This window comes from Bufo gargarizans, chromosome 4, assembly GCF_014858855.1.
Source record: "Bufo gargarizans isolate SCDJY-AF-19 chromosome 4, ASM1485885v1, whole genome shotgun sequence".
NCBI classification, from domain to species: domain Eukaryota; kingdom Metazoa; phylum Chordata; class Amphibia; order Anura; family Bufonidae; genus Bufo; species Bufo gargarizans.
In genome coordinates, this window is record NC_058083.1 from 316,034,548 (window position 1) to 316,054,185 (window position 19,638).

At 44.9% G+C, this 19,638-nt stretch overlaps 1 protein-coding gene across 2 annotated transcripts in view; it reads left to right on the forward strand.

The window, feature by feature from the left end:
- Positions 1–19,638, forward strand: part of ENPP3 (ectonucleotide pyrophosphatase/phosphodiesterase 3) — a 111,633-nt gene that overhangs the window by 75,323 nt on the left and 16,672 nt on the right. For both annotated transcript variants that reach the window (XM_044289466.1, XM_044289467.1), the window contains exons 22-24: positions 8,055–8,132; positions 10,607–10,739; positions 11,113–11,269. In XM_044289466.1, the coding sequence (XP_044145401.1) occupies positions 8,055–8,132; positions 10,607–10,739; positions 11,113–11,269 (368 nt within the window). The remainder of the gene's footprint in view (positions 1–8,054; positions 8,133–10,606; positions 10,740–11,112; positions 11,270–19,638) is intronic.

Consider the following 19,638-nt stretch of genomic DNA (forward strand, 5'->3'; position numbering starts at 1 on the left):
TGTCATGCAGGCCTTACAGCTGTTACATAGACAAGATCCATTGTGCATCTCATTTTTCCTTCCTTCTGCCAGGTCAGAAGAAGGGTAAAATAAATTATGTCAGCCAGGCCAAAAGGCAAAATAGTGGCCCAGTCATGAAGTGGGGAGGGTGGGAACATCATGTGAAGTCCACAGAGTGGCCCTATGACATAGTGGTCAGGTGGAAGCAGCATGAGGAGGCCACAAAGCAGCCCAATGACAGAGCCTGGAGGTGGCGACAGCATCAGGAGGAGGCCACAGGGTGGCACAATAACAGTGTGGAGGTGGTGGCAGCATCAGGAGGCCACAGAGTGGCGCAATGACAGTGTGGAGGTAACAGCAGCAGCATCAGGAGGAGGCCACAGGGTGGCACAATGACAGTGTGGAGGTGGCAGCAGCATCAGGAGGTGGCCACAGAGTGGCACAATGACAGTGTGGAGGTGGCAGCATCAGGAGGCCACAGAGTGGCACAATAACAGTGTGGAGGTGGCAGCAGCAGCATCAGGAAGAGGCCACAGAGTGGCACAATAACAGTGTGGAGGTGGCAGCAGCAGCATCAGGAGACCTGAGAGGTAAGGTGGCAGCAGCATCAGGAGACCACAGAGTGACCCGGTAACAGAGTGGGGAGGTGGGTGAAGATGGTGGGTGAAAGAAGGAGCACTTGGCATCAGATGTGTGGCATCAGGCGGGTGCCGGCATCAGAATAGTAGCTGAGGCAGGTAGCCAGAAGAAACCGGTCTCTTTTGTCAAAGTGTTGGTGTGGCACCATGGATGATCTAATCTGATGCATCAGGCATTGGTGGGTGGAAATCCTGGCTGATCCACGCCTGATTCATCTTGACAAAGGTCAGTCTCTCCACATTTTGGGTGGACAGGCGAGTTTTTCTTGGGGTAACTATGGCCCCTGCTGCACTAAACATCCACTCTGATGTCACACTACTGGCCGGGCAGGACAGCTTTTCCAGGCCAAACTCTGCCAGTTGCGGCCACAAATCCAGTTTGGATGCCCAGTAGTCCAGCGGATCTTCAATGTGGGGTGGCAGGGTGCTGTCCAAGTATGCCACCACCTGCTGGTTCAGGTTCTGCTCCAGGTCTAGATGCTGCTGGTGAGTAGTTTCTTCACTAGGCGGGTGAAGAAAGCTGCTCATCAGCGAATCTAGACCTGGAGCTGGAACTCCTACCCCCCCCCACCATGCCACCCTCAGCCCTGACAGAGGAACGTGAGGGCAGAGGGCCCCCCCCGGTCAGACCTGTGAGAAGATGGACGATGGCGCAGATAAGCAGCGGCCAACTGACTACATAGGATGTCTCTATAGTAATTCAGTTTGTCCTTCCTCTCAGCGGGTGTAAAAAAAGCCCCCCATTTTGGACTGGTAGCGAGGGTCCAACAAGCTGGAGAGCCAGAAGTCATCTCTCTGCCGAATGCTGAAAATTCAGCTGTCCCTACGCAAGCAAGTGAGCATGCATGGGGCCATTTGTGCAAGTAACTCGGAGGGACTCCCTGCCTCCATCTCATACTGCCACTGTGTGTCTGGGTCCTCTGCCTCATCTTCCTCATCGCCCAGTAGCTCTGGCTGCTCATGCTCCTATCCGGTCACCTGTGTATAAAAACTAGAGATGAGTGAATAAAAGTTAGCAAAGTGGAATTCAAACCAAATTTCAGGAAAGATTTAATTTGCACCGAATCCAAATTTCCTCACGCTTCGTGGTAACAAAAGGCTGCTGCACGTGTTAGGGCATGGAGCAAGGAACTCTGGGAACGAGGGATCACCCCCAATGCCATGCATGAATCCAATCAGCAGCCAGCCCTGTGATGTCACAGTCCTATAAATAGCCTCAGCCATCTTGGATTTAGCCATTTTCTAGTGTACTTTGTGCAGGGAGAGACGTCAGCAGGCGCTAGGGACTGTGCTAGGAAAGACTTTAAAACTTTTATTTTGCTGTATAGAAGTTCAGGGAAAGGATAGGGAGGAATCATTCCACAGCATTTATGTTAAACAGGGTTCAGTAGGGGAGTTTATAGCCTGGGCAATAGGAACAATCCTATTACACCTTGCTGCTCTGTCTGCGGATCCAAATTGCCATTATAAAGCTCTGTAATTCCAGCAAACTGTTCTTGTTATTGGGGTGCAAGTAGTGTTTGATATAGCCATTAACAGGGTTTATTACAAGGAAATATTTCTACGTCTTATTTGCCCTTGTGCGGTGCAGTTATATGTTCTAAAGTATTTTTTGGCTTGTATTAGAGGGGGAAAAAAGGGCTTATTAGCCGTTGTGTGGTGAAGTGAGAAAATGAATGCCCTTTTGGCTTGTATTACTGGCAAAAAAATATACAGTATTTTTCGCCATATAAGACGCCAAATAACAGTGTGTCTTATGGGGCGAATGCTGCATTTTGCTGAATTTTCAATGATACGCCACGCCACGATGCCGCACGACGGGTGTATCAGCTGAGAGGGAGGAGGGGCTGGGGGCCGGCATCTGGTTTTATAATGACAGCGGGGCCCGTGTAGTGACTGTATTCTACTACATGGGCCCCACTCATTGTATATAATCTTATCTATAATCTGCTATATATGTGTCATCCACAGATCCCCCCATAAGTGTCATCCACAGATCCCCATAACAATGCCATCCAGAGACCCCAATAAGAGCCATCCACAGATCCCCCATAACGGTGTCACCCACAGATCCCCCATAACAGTGTCACCCACAGATCCCCCATAACAGTGTCACCCACAGATCCCCCCATAGCAGTGTCACCCACAGATCCCCCATAACAGTGTCACCCACAGATCCCCCCCATAACAGTGTCACCCACAGATCCCCCCCCATAACAGTGTCACCCACAGATCCCCCCCATAACAGTGTCACCCACAGATCCCCCATAACAATGTCACCCACAGATTCCCCCATAACAGTGTCACCCACAGATCCCCCCATAACAGTGTCGCCCACAGATCCCCCCATAACAGTGTCGCCCACAGATCCCCCCATAACAGTGTCTTCCACAGACCACCATTAGTTCAAAACCCACCTATTGGTTAAAAAATTTTTTTTCTTATTTTCCTCCTGAAAAACCTAGGTGCGTCATATGGGCAGGTGCGTCTTATAGGGCGAAAAATATATTCTAAAGCCCTTTTTGACGTGTATTAGTGGCAAAAAAATATATATTATTTGCAGTTCAGCGGTGCAGTTATATGTTCTGAAGCCCTTTTATGCGTGTATTAGTAGCACAAAGAAAAGTATTTGCTGTTGTGTGGTGAAATGAGAAAATTAAAGCCCTTTTTGGCATGTATTGTAGCAAAAAAAATATATATTTGCCGTTCAGCGGTGCAGTTATATGTTCTAAAGCCCTTTTTGGCGTGTATTAGTGGCACAAAAAAAGTATTTGCCGTTGTGTGTTGAAGTGAGAAAATGACAGTCCTTTTTGGCATGTATTAGTGGCAAAAAAATATATATTTGAAGTTCAGCGGTGCTGTTATATGTTCTAAAGCCCTTTTTGGCATGTATTAGTGGCAAAAAATATATATTTGACGTTCAGCGGCGTAGTTATATGTTCTAAAGCCTTTTGTGGCGTGTATAAGTAGAAAAAAATTAGGGCCTATTTGCCGTTCAGCAGTGCAGTTATATGTTCTAAAACCTTTTTTGCCAAGAGACAACAGTATGCGTGCACTTATCCAACGGCACAGAAACTGAATGTGCTTCTAGCCAAGTTGCTGGTGCTGCAGTCCCTCCCTTTCCAAGTGGTGGACTCTGCACCTTTAAGGGAACTGGTGGCTTGTGCCGAGTTGAGATGGAGAGTCCCAAGCTGTCATTTTTTTGCCAAAAAGGCAGTACCAGCCCTGCACACACATGTAGAACAGAAGGTGGGCCAGTCCTTGAGACTGTCGGTGTCTGCCAAAGTGCATGGCAGCGCCGACGTGTGGAGCTGTAACTACGGTCAGGGACAATACATGTTCTTCACGGCCTACTGGGTAAATGTGGTTCCTGCACAGCCGCGCCAGCAACTTGGCCAGGTGACGCCGCTTTTGCCTCCATGTTCTCACGCCGTTGGTCCTGCGACAATGTCCGCCTCTGCCTCCTCATCCTCCACCGTGTCTTCAGCCTCCACTGAAGGGACAATTCACAGTGTCACGATGTTCTGCACCTCGTTTGCCTGGGCGAACTGAGTCACACAGGGGAGGAACTGCTTTGTGTCATTCATCAAGAAATCGAATCCTGGCTTTCTCCGTGATAACTCAAAATCAGAACCATGGTGACTGACAACGGGAAGAACATGGTGTCGGCGCTGTGTCAAGGACGGCTGAGCCATGCACCTCGCTTGGCACACGTATTCAATCTGGTTGTCAAGCGGTTCCTGAAGTCTTCCACCCATCTGCAAGGTATCCTAAAATGACCAGAAAACTTTGCATGCATTTCAGCCACCCGTACACCGCAAAGCACACCTTTCTCGAGCTGCAGCAGCAGAACAGCATCCCCCAACATTGGCTGATATGCGACGTTTCCACCTGTTGGAATTCCACTCTCCATATGTTGGACTGTATAAACCGAGAGAGGACATAAACTATTTCTTGTTGATCCAAGGAGTACTCCCCTGTGTAACTTCGATGTCAGCCAGTGAAAAGCTGTCCTGCCCGGCCAGTAGTGTGGCATCAAAGCGGGTGTTTAGTGCGGCGGTGGTCATAGTTACCCCAAGAAAAACTCGTCAGTCTAGCCAAAATGTGGAGAGACTGACCTTTATCAAGATGAATCAGCTAGGATTTCCACCCACCAATGCCTGATTCTTCAGATTAGATCATCCATGGTGCCACACCAACACTTTGACAAAAGAGACTAGTTTCTTCTGGCTACCTGCCTCAGCTACTATTCTGATGCTCCCACCTGCCTGATGTCACACATCTGATGCCAAGTGCTACTTATTTCATCCACTATCTTCAGCTGGTACTGGTATTGCCACCCACCTCCCCACTCTAGTCACTCTGTGGTCTCCTGATGCTGCCGCCACCTCCAGACTGTGTCATTGGGCCGCTCTGTGGCCTCCTCATGCTGCCTCCACCTCACCATTGCCTCCACCTCACCACTATGTCTTAGGGCCATGGACTTCTCATGCTGTTCCCACCCTTCCCACTTCATGACTGGGCCACTATTTTGCTTTTCGGCCTGGCTGACATCATCATTTATTTTACTCTTCTTCTGATCTGTCAGAAAGAAGGAAAAATTAGACGCACCACAGATCTGGTCTATGTAACAGCTGTAAGGCCTGCATAACATGGTCCTTATTTTGCATCAGAATTGGCTTATGATTTGGTAGCCAAAAGCAGGAGTGGGTAAAAAACACAGAAGACATGCAAATATTCCATTCACGTGTCATCTCTGTTTTGGATCCACTCCTGTTTTTTTGGCATTAGCAATACTGATGGATTATGACCAAATGCTGATCGAGTGAAGGCGGATGCTCCGCAGACAGGATCCGTTTTTTGTGGGTTATTATTCTGACGCCTCAGAGGAAGGGCAAAATAATCAGTGACGTCAGCACAAACTTACTGCTGATACCCTCTCCACTGTGTCGGGGGGCTCTACTTGTATAAGCGTTTAATAGAACAGGTTCTGTAGACATCTATGTGGAATCAGCTGGCAACGGTGTAAAAGTAGTGCGCTTCTTCTTGACGCTAACATCGACCTGTAAGTTTATACTTGAGTTATTTGATCAGTTTTGGTCCTGTGACTACCCAAATAAGTGATATGTCATACTGACTCCATTATTTTTCACTACGACAGCAGACTCCCTATGCGTGTTACTGCAAGGCACAGTGTTCTACACCACTATAAAGGCTCTCTGCAGCCAGGAAATATACATTTTTTAACGCAATTCGCCGCAAATAAATTCGGATCGAGACAAATCTTTTCGAATTTTTTTTTTAAACGGGCCGAAACGAATTTTTTTAGATATTCGCTCATCTCTAGTTGTAAGGTGCAATTTTGATAATTATAATTTTTTCTTAGCTTACATTGCAAAAAGGAGTTCTGCATTTTTTTCTACTATTCATGTGATATATGTCTCTAGGGCTGAAGCCTGACACTGTGTGCAACATTAGAGATGAAAGAAAATAGTGCCTTCCATAGGACCTGTGTTGCTGAATTTACCGCTACATAATTTTTAAAAAATTATAACTATGATATCCCCCTACAACCGAGTAATCTCCTGTGCTGACAAACACTGATGCAAAAAGAGCTTTTTGCCAAACCTTTCATGGAGTCTATCATCTCCGTATAGATAGACAGCCAGTGACTCCCCCTCTTATCATCTGTGTTTTCTTTTCTTTCTATACTTTGATTCCGTTTGACCTGTGTAATCTGAAGTCCATTAAAACTTGGATACTTTACCCCCCACTCTACTCTCGTATCTGCCATATACAACGTCCTGCCCCTCCCTACTGCTATTTCTAATACTGAGAGGAGTAGTGAGTGGGAGGAGCAGAGAGATAAGGAGCAGTGCCCTGTTTTGAGTTACGTAAGATTCTGACGCATGACCAGCTAGTGAAGAACTTATTCTACAAGAAAAACATCATAAAAAAACATTTTTTATGAAATATTTTGGGAAAGTTGCTAAATTTTAAATTTAAAAAGCAAATAAAGAAAATCAGTGCTCATACCCTCTAAGATCTGTATCATTATATGAGCTCAGACTGGGGTTCCTTCAAAAGGTCATAATACCATTGCATTTTCAAAATCATATTACATCTTTTACACCCAAACCTCTCGCTTTCCAACTGAACTAGACTTAAATTGCTATAATAATCTGCTATGACCTAAGCCTGGTGAATGGAGTCATAACGCATGTATCAGTAGCAGCTGCTCACAGCCACTGCTGTCCTGCCAAACTTACCTACAGGGCTGAACCCACCTCTTGCACCCATCAGGCACATACAGTATGTTTCCCTTGGCTCTCAAAGGGCCAGTGCAGGCATCCCAATCTTTACCAGCCAATGGCTGGCAACCTGTGGAGATTCAAGGCACCTTTCTCAGTAGGAAAGTGCCTGAGCAATAAGGTTCCATAGCTTGCTGAGATCCTGCAAAGGTGTGCTGTTCCATTGTCTACCCATGTACTGACCTCTGCCCATTTCCTGAATTTTGACCCTCTGTTGCTTGGCCTAATCTGTGTCTGTTTACCATTTTCGATTCTTTGCTGACTGCCCTGACAGACTTGTTTTACTTATTAGCATGAAGACTGCCTACCCTGACTTTGGCCTATTACTGACCACAATTTTGCCCGATTCCTCAGTTCTCTGCATTGGTATTTCTTACCCTCGTGGTTCTGCTGTCATCCACACCGGGACTACTCCAAGATTTAATGGTCTGGTGTACAGGAGTTAAAAGGTGAATACCAGGGAGCTGCCAGGATAATGCGCTTGGGTTTAGCCCAAAGTCAAACTGGTTGGTTGACCCAATAATTCAACACCCACTGCTGTAACAAGACGAAAGCTAAAATACAACCATTCTGGCTGTATGAAAGCTGTATAACTGTTCTGATCATCAAAGTTTTGTGGGTATCATGTCAAAAGTATGCTATTTTCTATGATGACACAAGTGTGCCAATTTGTCAAATGTATACACAGTAGAATATTCTGCTTTATCTCTATTACTGTTAATTGGTTTCTAATTTGCAGGCAGCACGTTATAGATCATAAGGAAAGTATATGTATATGTGAGAAAAGATTCAGTATAACTTACAACTTATTAATAGTTATCCCTTCTCTTGTTGTGCTCAGGAGTCCAGTGGGCAGTCTCACTCAATAATGGACTGCCTGCCCTGTCTGAGCATGTATAGAGAGACAGCTGTCAATCACTGATTGGGACCACCCACTGGACTCAAGCATAAAAAAAGCTGTGATTTAGTAGTATTCCCATCTGACAATTTTAAGACATATCCACAGGTACCGGTCTGCTGGAAATAGTTGTACTGTGACATCCTTTGTTGTTTCAAATCCAAGATGAATCCAGTTATTTACAAAAATCTTTTATTTTTCTTAAAGACTTTAACAGCAGTGCTCTGGAACAGTACGATTCTCTAATTACAAGTAATCTCGTACCAATGTACAAAGAGTTTCTGAGTAAGTGTAAACCTTCTTACATTACATATTATGATAAGCTTTAATTGGTAATTCCAAAGTGCTCAATGCTTCCTTCTACATATCTAAACATTTACAGTAGATGTACTTGTCAGCAAAACCCATTGATGTCAGCAGCATATGTTATCAGTCTAATGTGTATGGGTACTTTCTAATAAGAAGAAAATAAATTGTGGTGTCTGCTTGCTTTAAAATTTATTGAACCTCTAGGACTGTTTGAACCTTCACAGAATGTATTCTGTAGACTACTCAGGCTCGGACTGGGGTACAGGGGAATCCCCCAGTGGGCCCCTGAGCAAAGTGGGCCCCTAGTCTCCCACCCTCTCCACAAGTGGCACATAACACAGTAGACTTACTGCACTTCATACATATAATCAATGTACAGCACCTCAACCAGTCTATGTTCATATAAAAAACTTGTTAGATTATTTATTATATTTGAATATATCCCCAAAATAAATTTTACTGGCGGGCCCTAGGTACCCCAGTCCGACACTGAGACTACTTACTTTCTCTATAGAGAAATCTGAACCACGCATTACTATAGGGCATAGTTCACACAGTCCAGTGGATTCTGTACAAAGGAAATGCACAGATTTTTTTTTATTAAGGCGTTTTAGTAGACGAACATAAAATCTGAACAAGGCTTTATCAAGGAAAACAGAGAATCAAAATAAGTCACAAAAGTACTGGACTGGTTGTAACCCTGTAAAAACCAAAATGTTTTCAGCTTATGTTATTTTATGAAAAATTAGTGGGAAGTTAAAGTAGATTTAATTGCGATTCTATCATCTGTAAGAATTTTTATAATTTTAGTATATGGAAGATAATTACATAGCTATCAAAGGGTTACGGTCTTACACCAAACTCTCCAAGGCAATGTAGAGAGTGTTAGACTAAGGTTCCATCGGCCCACCAGAGGAAATTATACTTGAGGCACAACACCTGTATCATCAATAAAGTCTAACAGGTTTTGAATCAAAGAAAGCGGCCCTAGTGTCAAGTGATTAGCTCCAAAGGCAGCTTCAAATGGGATTTTTCTCCTGGACCTTTGGGGTCCACTATGACTAGAGAAACTGGTCCAACCGGATGATCCCCTGGTACTCTGGTGGGCCAGTCTTACCCTGAGAAGTAGTTCACAGAAGAACTTCCAGTTGAGATTGAATATCATCAATGAGATTTATCTATATAATGGCCCACATGTATCAGTAGTGGCATGAATTTGGCCAATGTCTAAGTAGGCTAACTTATCGGCATATGTTGTGCCAAATTTATAACTGCACATGGTTTATTTGATATGTGATGTTAATGTTAACACTGTCCAAAATGATAGCATTTCTGTGTGTGTAAGAGTATGGTCTTGTAAAGCTCTTGCAACATTTTAAAAAGTCTTATTTCATTTTATATCACAAATATGTCTGAATCTTTGCCAAGTAGAAGGCCATGCCCACATTTCACTTCACCTTTACCAACCTGCATACATAATGCAAATGCCAATAAATTATGGTACAGTCATTTAAAAAAAATCAAGAATGAAGAGTGGGTGGGGTGGGAGAAAAAAACAACAGAAATAAAATCATACAAAAAGCTTGGTACAATGGGAACAGCATTATGACAGAAGCTATTATTATTGTTGCTGTTATTGGGCTTATTGGCTTGGCGCAATGGTTGACAAATATGTCACACGAGGGTACAACACAGCAAAAAAAATTAAAAAGATGTAAATACATGCATACATGTGGGAATTTTTTTTTAACGGAGATGAATGCTGAGATGGTGAAGGCAGAATCAGACAACCTGCAAATCAAATGTCGCAATGTAATAAGACTGCGATGCTTGTGTTGCCATATTCCCTCTTTGTATCAGGTTTCAAGTTACAATAATAGGAGGAATTTTTGAGCTATACTTTTTCTTTCTCCCAGAGAGTTTTTTTGTGCTCATTGGAAGTACCCTATTGATAAAGAGAGCGTTTATCTTAATATCCTTTTTTTTCTCACTCTGGCCCAGTTCTAAATATGATAATGATTTACTATTGCCTGCATATATTTTTTCCTTATATCTAATGTTGCTAGGAAGGCCATCAGTATTAAACTTCTTAGGGTGACTTCACATCACCACTAGTTACATGCATTTCCGTTGTTTTGCTCCATTAGAGGAGCAGAAGAACAAAAATAATGTAAGAGCCATATTCGGGATGTAATGGAGATAATCAGAGCTGAACAGACTCCATTGACTACAGTGGAGCCCTTTCATTTTCCATTTGGGAACCTGTTTTATTTTTTATTTTTTGTAGGCCAAAAAAAAGTCCATGCAGGACTCTTTGTCCAGTATTTTCGTTGGAATCTGCAATAGAAGCCCCGAATGGGGCCACCAACGCATATGTGAACAAGCCCTAATGTAGTTTGCTGCAAGAACTTGTGATTTCTTTGATTTGTGATGGTTTTATATATTTCTAGGAATATGGGATTACCTGAACAATATACTACTACTAAAGTATGCTTCAGAAAGAAATGGAATTAATGTGGTTACTGGACCAATCTTCGATTACAATTCTAATGGACTTGTTGATGCACCAAACCAAATCCAAAGGTAACTTTCTATAAGTGACAATGAAAAATGTGATAATCATGAAAAAGACTTGATACTTTATACCTTATCTTCTAAGGATCCATTCACACGTCTGCAGCTGCAGACAAGAATAGGACATGTTCTATTTTGCGGAGCCGCGGACCGGAAGTTCGGGGCCACAGTCCGGAAATGTGGATGCGAACAGCACACTGTGTGCTGTCTGCATCTTTTTCGTCCCCATTGAAAATGAATGGGTTCGCACCCATTCCGCATAATTGTGGAATGGATCCAGACCTAAAGTGCGGACGTGTGAATGGCCCCTTATTTTGTGTATTCTGTCACCTGCATTTTAACATTATGTATATATTAACACTTGCAATTTTCTGCCCCACAGTTACGTTGAAGGCACTAACATACCTATTCCAACGCATTACTTTATGGTGTTGACCAGCTGTAAAAATCTTTCTCAGACACCACTTACCTGTACTGGTAATCTTGACGTCTTATCTTTCATCATTCCTCACAGACTAGACAACACTGAAAGCTGTGCGGTAAGTATCTTGTTAGATCATAGGAGGTTATTCAAAAAAAGGATTTATAATGCATTTGACAGTAGGCGTGAGTCAAAACATTCAAGCACCCAAGGAAAAAAAATATCAAAGGTTCACCCCCAATCAGTATATGAGTAATTCTCTGGAACCCATTGTGTAGGCATCAAAGCATATATTTAAAATGGTTGCCTCTTGTCCTTGCCTTAGTTTATAGCATTACTTTAAGGGTCCATTCACACGTCCGTTTTGGTGTTCCGCATCCGTTCCGATTAAAAACGGAACGTTATGCGGATCCATTCATTTTCAATGGAATCTGCAAATAATCGGACAGCACTCATGGTGCTGTCCGATTCCGTGATTCCGTTCCGTTCCGTGGGTTCCGTTATTCGGATCCTGGAAAAAAAATATACCCTGTCCTACTATTTGTCCGATTTAGCGTTCCGTCATCCCATTCTAGTCAATGGATCCGTCAAAAATGCGGAAGACATGCTAAAAGCATCCTCATGTCATCCAGATTTTCGGATCCGCAAAAAACAGGAACGTTTATCTGGAAAGGTAAAAATACTGACGTGTGAATGTACCCTAATACTCCAATGCAAGTGTTTTTATTTTAATTTTATTTTTACCGAACTGACATAGATCGCACAGCAACATGCCTTGCATCGATCCATTGCTGCTAAGCAACATTTATAAACATGTCCTATGAGCAACTTTGTAGATGTTTGATCAAAATGCATAGGCCTCTTCACTATGTCAAACCGATCTTTTTGAGTAGGTCCCTACTGTAATTTCTCACAGCACCACATGGCAACCACCACTGCCGCAAAACCCAGCCATCCAACAAAATCCCAGCCGTTAGGCTAAGCCTGCTTGGCACTGGGCCTCAAAAACCTACATGCACAGCACCACAGTGAGAACAGACACCATGCAACACTGCCCCATTTCATTTTTTCTTTTAAGCTAAAATCGCCGTTTTTGTCACGGTGCATGTCCTCTTGCGTACTGGCTGCAGGCTGTCTCCTGTGTATGCTAGTTGCAGTGTTTTGTGTGAACTGCTGCCTGTGAGTGTGTGTACTCCCTGTGTCTGCTTCTCTGTGCAGTTATTGTCACTGTTGCTGTGCAGGCTGGCTGCAGGCTCCCTTGCATACTGGATGCAGGCTGACACCTGTGTATGCTGGTTGCTTGGGACTGCGTGCTGGCTGTGGTCTGTGTGTGAACTGTGGCCTGTGCTTGTGGCTTCCTGTGTCTGCTTCTCTGTGGTTCCTGTCACTGTTGCCATGCTCGCTGGCTGCATGCGCTTTGTGTACTGGCTGTGGGTGTTCCCATGTATGCTAGTTCAGCGATGCCTGCTGGCTGCGGCCTTGTGTGAACAGGGACTGTTTGGATTTACTTGTGATTGTATGTTCCATGCTTCTTGTTAATCCTGGTTCTGATGGGGTTAACATTACTTGATCTGTTTCTGTGTGCGGTTTATCAGGCGCCCGTGTTAGGCAGCTATATCTATCTGTGAGCTGTGGGGCTTGGGGTCAGTCTATCCTCTGCCTTCATTGGTGTTGCAACTTGATGCTGACCCAGGGGGTCAGTCTATCTGTTCCTTGGTGTAATCTTGTTCCTTGGGTGTAGTACCTTGCTGCTCATCCGGGGGGCAGTCATATTGTGTCTTGCTGGGTGTTGCACCTTGCTGCTCATCCAGGGGGCCAGTCTGCCTTGTGCCATACTGGGTGTAGCCTGTTTTGCCATCTACCCTTGTTTGTGGTGTCGCCTGGTAATGCATTGTTGTTGCTTTGTCTGTTCTCTGTACCTGTCCTGTGATGTTGTTGTTGTTGTTCCCTTGTCTGATCTTCTGTACCTGTTCTGTGCCTTGATCTACTCTGTCCATGTTTATCCTAGCAGTGCGCTAACTGCGTCAAATAGCTTGGCAGTGCTAAACTGCTTTCGCTCCTGCCTTTTCCATGTCCAGCCAGGCAGTGCCTACTGCTTCTGATCCATGTCTGTCCTGCAGTGCCTTACTGCTTCTGTTCCTGTCTTTGTCCTGCCTTTGTGAGAGGGCCCCTGGGTTCTCCGGAGGGAGGATCTCTAGTCTGTGTGCAGCTCTGCCTGAGACGTTATGCTTCCATTCTGTTTGGGGTACAGGCATTTGCTTATGTGTTGGTTCCCGTTTGTTGTTTGATCCATGTCCTGTGTTTGGTTGGGTTCCAGTCCTGTGTCTGTGGTTCTCTGCAGGTAGTGGCCAAGTGTAACAGGACCTTCCTGGAGGTGCGACCAGTGAGCTCTCGGCCCAATTCATCCCCACCTCCAGGGGCTCTCTAAGAACGGGGCTCACTGGCTCTCTTAGCCACCTGGGTTTTGCCTCTGGTCTGCCAGTGCACTTGGTTCTGTGTTAGTGCTACCACTATTGCTTAACCTGCTGTACTGTCATGTTCTTTTATTACATGTGTAATAAAGTACTCTGTTGGTCCCTGGCCTGAATCTTTCCTGTGTCCTGTTTGCAAGACGCCCCGGGGGTTTGCCTTGGGTCTCTGGCAAATAGTTTATTTAAAAACTAAAGAATTGAAATATAGGCACAAAAGACCCATCTGTCCCCACACAGATGTTAGAAAACAAGTATACATTAATAGGATTGCATAGCTAGGGTGAAACTAATGTATTATGAAACAGTGACATCTGGTAGTATTAGAGGTAGAGATTGTTAAGAGCTCATTTGCATACCCTATTTTTAAGAATTCCAGAGGAGTGTTGCCTGGTCATAAGACCCCTCACGTCCCTTAGGCGCTCTCCAGAGGAGATATATTAATCCCAGAACCCATTTGAGCATGGAAGAGAGCTTAGTATCCTTTGGAGATTGGTTAACTATGGAATATAGAATGGATATATGACCTGGACCTGTAAGAAAAGATTGACATACAACCTTAAAAGTGGTACGTGTAGGGGTACAAGTAGGGTCAACTATGGATTGCAGGAAATGGAGTAAGTGGTGAAGCCAAAAAGATTCATTGGGTGGCAGGACTCCAGATGGCGACCAAAATGGTCGCCAATGCGACTTAGAATTGCAAAATGGCGACAAGACTTTGTAGTCTTGTCGCCATTTGCGTCTAGACCCTCCGCTGTTCTGCCTCTTTAGGAAGAAAAGGCTTTCATCCAGCAGATACACTCTGCAGACGTCTGCTGGGTGAAGACCCGCCCTCACACTACCCGGCATAAGGGGTGGGGGTGGGCGTGGCTTGGGTTCCCACGTCTTGGGCTCCTGTCTGGAAGGATTCTGTTTCCTGCCTGCCAGTTTAATTTACATAGGTATTGCACTAAGAAAAACTGTCTTTTTAGTATACCCTCCCTTTGGCCCCATCAGCTAACTTTATGTCACCTCCAGCGCTTGACTTCTATTCCCCCATGTTTTTATATCCTTATCTCAGCTTTCTCTCAGTCCTATGGAGAGACAGCTGATAGTAATGGTGAAGCAGGGAAGCAGTCTGCTTCCCTTTCCACCATTTACCACAACCAGCGGTCCCCAGCAGCAGCACGATGTAGTGTCAGACATGGCGTTGCTGGTCTGTGTAGCAGAAGGGGTATGGCTGGGAATTAGCTGTGAGCGCGTCCTCCTACACAGCAGCCCTATGTGTTACTGTACACTGTGCTGCTGCTGCTGGGGAGGACTGTACTGGAGCTGGGATTGTGAGGAACTAGGTGAGTATTTATAGTTATATTTTTTTACTTCCTTTGAGAGGACACATGGCTGCATAAATAGTATATATGGGGGGCACCTGGTTGCAGAAATAGTATATAGGGGGGCATCTGGCTGCAGAAACAGTATAAAGGGGGGCACCTAGCTGCAGAAATAGTATAAAGGGGGGGCACCTGGCTGCATAAATAGTATATAGAGGCACCTGGCTGCATAAATAGTGTATAGGGGGCACCTGGCTGCATAAATAGTATATATGTGGGGCACCTGTCTGCAGAAATAGTATATACGAGGGGCACCTGGCTGCAGAATTAGTATATAGGGGCACCTGGCTGCATAAATAGTGTATAGGGGGCACCTGGCTGCATAAATAGTATATATGTGGGGCACCTGGCTGCAGAAATAGTATATACGAGGGGCACCTGGCTGCAGAAATAGTATATAGGGGGGTACCTGGCTGCATAACTAGTATATAGGGGCACCTGGCTGCATAACTATTATACAGTTGCAAGAAAAAGTATATGAACCCTTTGGAATGATATGGATTTTTGCACAAATTTGTCATAAAATGTGATCTTATCTTCATCTAAGTCACAATAGACAATCACAGTCTGCTTAAACAAATAACACACAAAGAATTAAATGTTACCATGTTTTTATTGAACACACCATGTAAACATTTACAGTGCAGGTGGAGAAAGTATGTGAACCCTTGGATTTCATAACTGGTTGAACCTCCTTTGGCAGCAATAACTTCAACCAAACGTTTCCTGTAGTTGCAGATCAGACGTGCACAACGGTCAGGAGTAATTCTTGACCATTCCTCTTTACAGAACTGTTTCAGTTCAGCAATATTCTTGGGATGTCTGTTGTGAATCGCTTTCTTGAGGTCATACTGCAACATCTCAATCGGGTTGAGGTCAGGACTCTGACTGGGCCACTCCAGAAGGCGTATTTTCTTCTGTTTAAGCCATTCTGTTGTTGATTTACTTCTATGCTTTGGGTCGTTGTCCTGTTGCAACACCCATTTTCTGTAGAGCTTCAGCTGGTGGACAGATGGCCTTATGTTCTCCTGCAAAATGTCTTGATAAACTTGGGAATTTATTTTTCCTTCGATGATATCAATCCGTCCAGGCCGTGATGCAGCAAAGCAGCCCCAAACCATGATGCCCCCACCACCATACTTACAGTTGGGATGAGGTTTTGATGTTGGTGTGCTGTGCCTCTTTTTCTCGACACATAGTGTTGTGTGTTTCTTCCAAACAACTCCACTTTGGTTTCATCTGTCCACAGAATATTTTGCCAGTACTGCTGTGGAACATCCAGGTGCTCTTGTGCAAACTGTAAACATGCAGCAATGTATTTTTTTGGACAGCAGTGGCTTCCTCTGTGGTATCCTCCCATGAAATACATTCTTGTTTAGTGTTTTACGTATCGTAGATTTGCTAACAGGGATGTTAGCATATGACAGAGACTTTTGTAAGTCTTTAGCTGACACTGTAGGATTCTTCTTCATCTCATTGAGCAGTCTACACTGTGCTCTTGCAGTCATCTTTACAGGACGGCCACTCCTAGGGAGAGTAGCGGCAGTGCTGAACTTTCTCTATTTATAGACAATTTGGACTGATGAACACCAGGGCTTTTGGAGATACTTTTATAATCCTTTCCAGCTTTATGCAAGTCAACAATTCTTAATCGAAAGTCTTCTGAGAGCTCTTTTGTGCAAGGCATCATTCACATCAGGCAATGCTTCTTGTGAAAAGCAAACCCAGAACTGGTGTGTGTTTTTATAGGGCAGGACAGCTATAATTCTAAATACAAACTACAATTTAGCGTGGTATTAAAAAGCAGGAAGTGCTCAACCCCATATGCAGTGGTGCATCTATACTGGGGGGGCAGATCCTGCACTTGTGGCCCGTTGCTAATGGCAATCCCCAGCAAAAATGCATACAATGGAGGATGCCTGCAGCGGACCACAAGTACCACAATGGACATCCTACACAGGATAGCAATTGTGTGGATGTGATAAGCAGTCAAAATGACATAACAAAAACAAAGACAGGTGCACTATGTGGTCTTACTAACCCTCATACTGGTGTAAAATTGAGAATTAGCCAACATATCCTGCTTGGAGGACATGTCTGAGCCCGAGCACCACGCCAAGGTTTCTCAAGTAGCTCGGGAACCTAACGCTAAACCTACCTGAGCCGTATGGGCAATACCAGGAGCCAGTGGGCGAATTACAGGTGCGCAAGGTCCGACTCAAAGCAATCTCCCAGTAACCTCCAGCATGTGACCATGCATACAATGGGAGGAGGCAGAGAGCTCTGAGCCCCACCCAAGACTGGCTGATATAGCCCAGGCCTCACATGTGCACCAGAATGCTGCCTGTGGATGGAAATCAAGGCACAATCAAACTAGGAGTTTCTACACCTCCAAAAATTCTAAATACAAACTACAATTTAGCGTGGTATTAAAAAGCAGGAAGTGCTCAACCCCATATGCAGTGGTGCATCTATACTGGGGGGGCAGATCCTGCACTTATGGCCCGTTGCTAATGGCAATCCCCAGCAAAAATGCATACAATGGAGGATGCCTGCAGCGGACCACAAGTACCACAATGGACATCCTACACAGGATAGCAATTGTGTGGATGTGATAAGCAGTCAAAATGACATAACAAAAACAAAGACAGGTGCACTATGTGGTCTTACTAACCCTCATACTGGTGTAAAATTGAGAATTAGCCAACATATCCTGCTTGGAGGACATGTCTGAGCCCGAGCACCACGCCAAGGTTTCTCAAGTAGCTCGGGAACCTAACGCTAAACCTACCTGAGCCGTATGGGCAATACCAGGAGCCAGTGGGCGAATTACAGGTGCGCAAGGTCCGACTCAAAGCAATCTCCCAGTAACCTCCAGCATGTGACCATGCATACAATGGGAGGAGGCAGAGAGCTCTGAGCCCCACCCAAGACTGGCTGATATAGCCCAGGCCTCACATGTGCACCAGAATGCTGCCTGTGGATGGAAATCAAGGCACATTCAAACTAGGAGTTTCTACACCTCCAAAAATTCTAAATACAAACTACAATTTAGCGTGGTATTAAAAAGCAGGAAGTGCTCAACCCCATATGCAGTGGTGCATCTATACTGGGGGGGCAGATCCTGCACTTGTGGCCCGTTGCTAATGGCAATCCCCAGCAAAAATGCATACAATGGAGGATGCCTGCAGCGGACCACAAGTACCACAATGGACATCCTACACAGGATAGCAATTGTGTGGATGTGATAAGCAGTCAAAATGACATAACAAAAACAAAGACAGGTGCACTCTGCGGTCTTACTAACCCTCATACTGGTGTAAAATTGGGAATTAGCCAACATATCCTGCTTGGAGGACATGTCTGAGCCCGAGCACCACGCCAAGGTTTCTCAAGTAGCTCGGGACCTATCTGAGCCGTATGGGCAATACCAGGAGCCAGTGGGCGAATTACAGGTGCGCAAGGTCCGACTCAAAGCAATCTCCCAGTAACCTCCAGCATGTGACCATGCATACAATGGGAGGAGGCAGAGAGCTCTGAGCCCCACCCAAGACTGGCTGATATAGCCCAGGCCTCACATGTGCACCAGAATGCTGCCTGTGGATGGAAATCAAGGCACATTCAAACTAGGAGTTTCTACACCTCCAAAAATTCTAAATACAAACTACAATTTAGCGTGGTATTAAAAAGCAGGAAGTGCTCAACCCCATATGCAGTGGTGCATCTATACTGGGGGGGCAGATCCTGCACTTGTGGCCCGTTGCTAATGGCAATCCCCAGCAAAAATGCATACAATGGAGGATGCCTGCAGCGGACCACAAGTACCACAATGGACATCCTACACAGGATAGCAATTGTGTGGATGTGATAAGCAGTCAAAATGACATAACAAAAACAAAGACAGGTGCACTATGTGGTCTTACTAACCCTCATACTGGTGTAAAATTGAGAATTAGCCAACATATCCTGCTTGGAGGACATGTCTGAGCCCGAGCACCACGCCAAGGTTTCTCAAGTAGCTCCTGGTATTGCCCATACGGCTCAGGTAGGTTTAGCGGTAGGTTCCCGAGCTACTTGAGAAACCTTGGCGTGGTGCTCGGGCTCAGACATGTCCTCCAAGCAGGATATGTTGGCTAATTCTAAATTTTACACCAGTATGAGGGTTAGTAAGACCACATAGTGCACCTGTCTTTGTTTTTGTTATGTCATTTTGACTGCTTATCACATCCACACAATTGCTATCCTGTGTAGGATGTCCATTGTGGTACTTGTGGTCCGCTGCAGGCATCCTCCATTGTATGCATTTTTGCTGGGGATTGCCATTAGCAACGGGCCACAAGTGCAGGATCTGCCCCCCCCCAGTATAGATGCACCACTGCATATGGGGTTGAGCACTTCCTGCTTTTTAATACCACGCTAAATTGTAGTTTGTATTTAGAATTTTTGGAGGTGTAGAAACTCCTAGTCTGAATGTGCCTTTATTTCCATCCATAGGCAGCATTCTGGTGCACATGTGAGGCCTGGGCTATATCAGCCAGTCTTGGGTGGGGCTCAGAGCTCTCTGCCTCCTCCCATTGTATGCATGGTCACATGCTGGAGGTTACTGGGAGATTGCTTTGAGTCGGACCTTGCGCACCTGTAATTCGCCC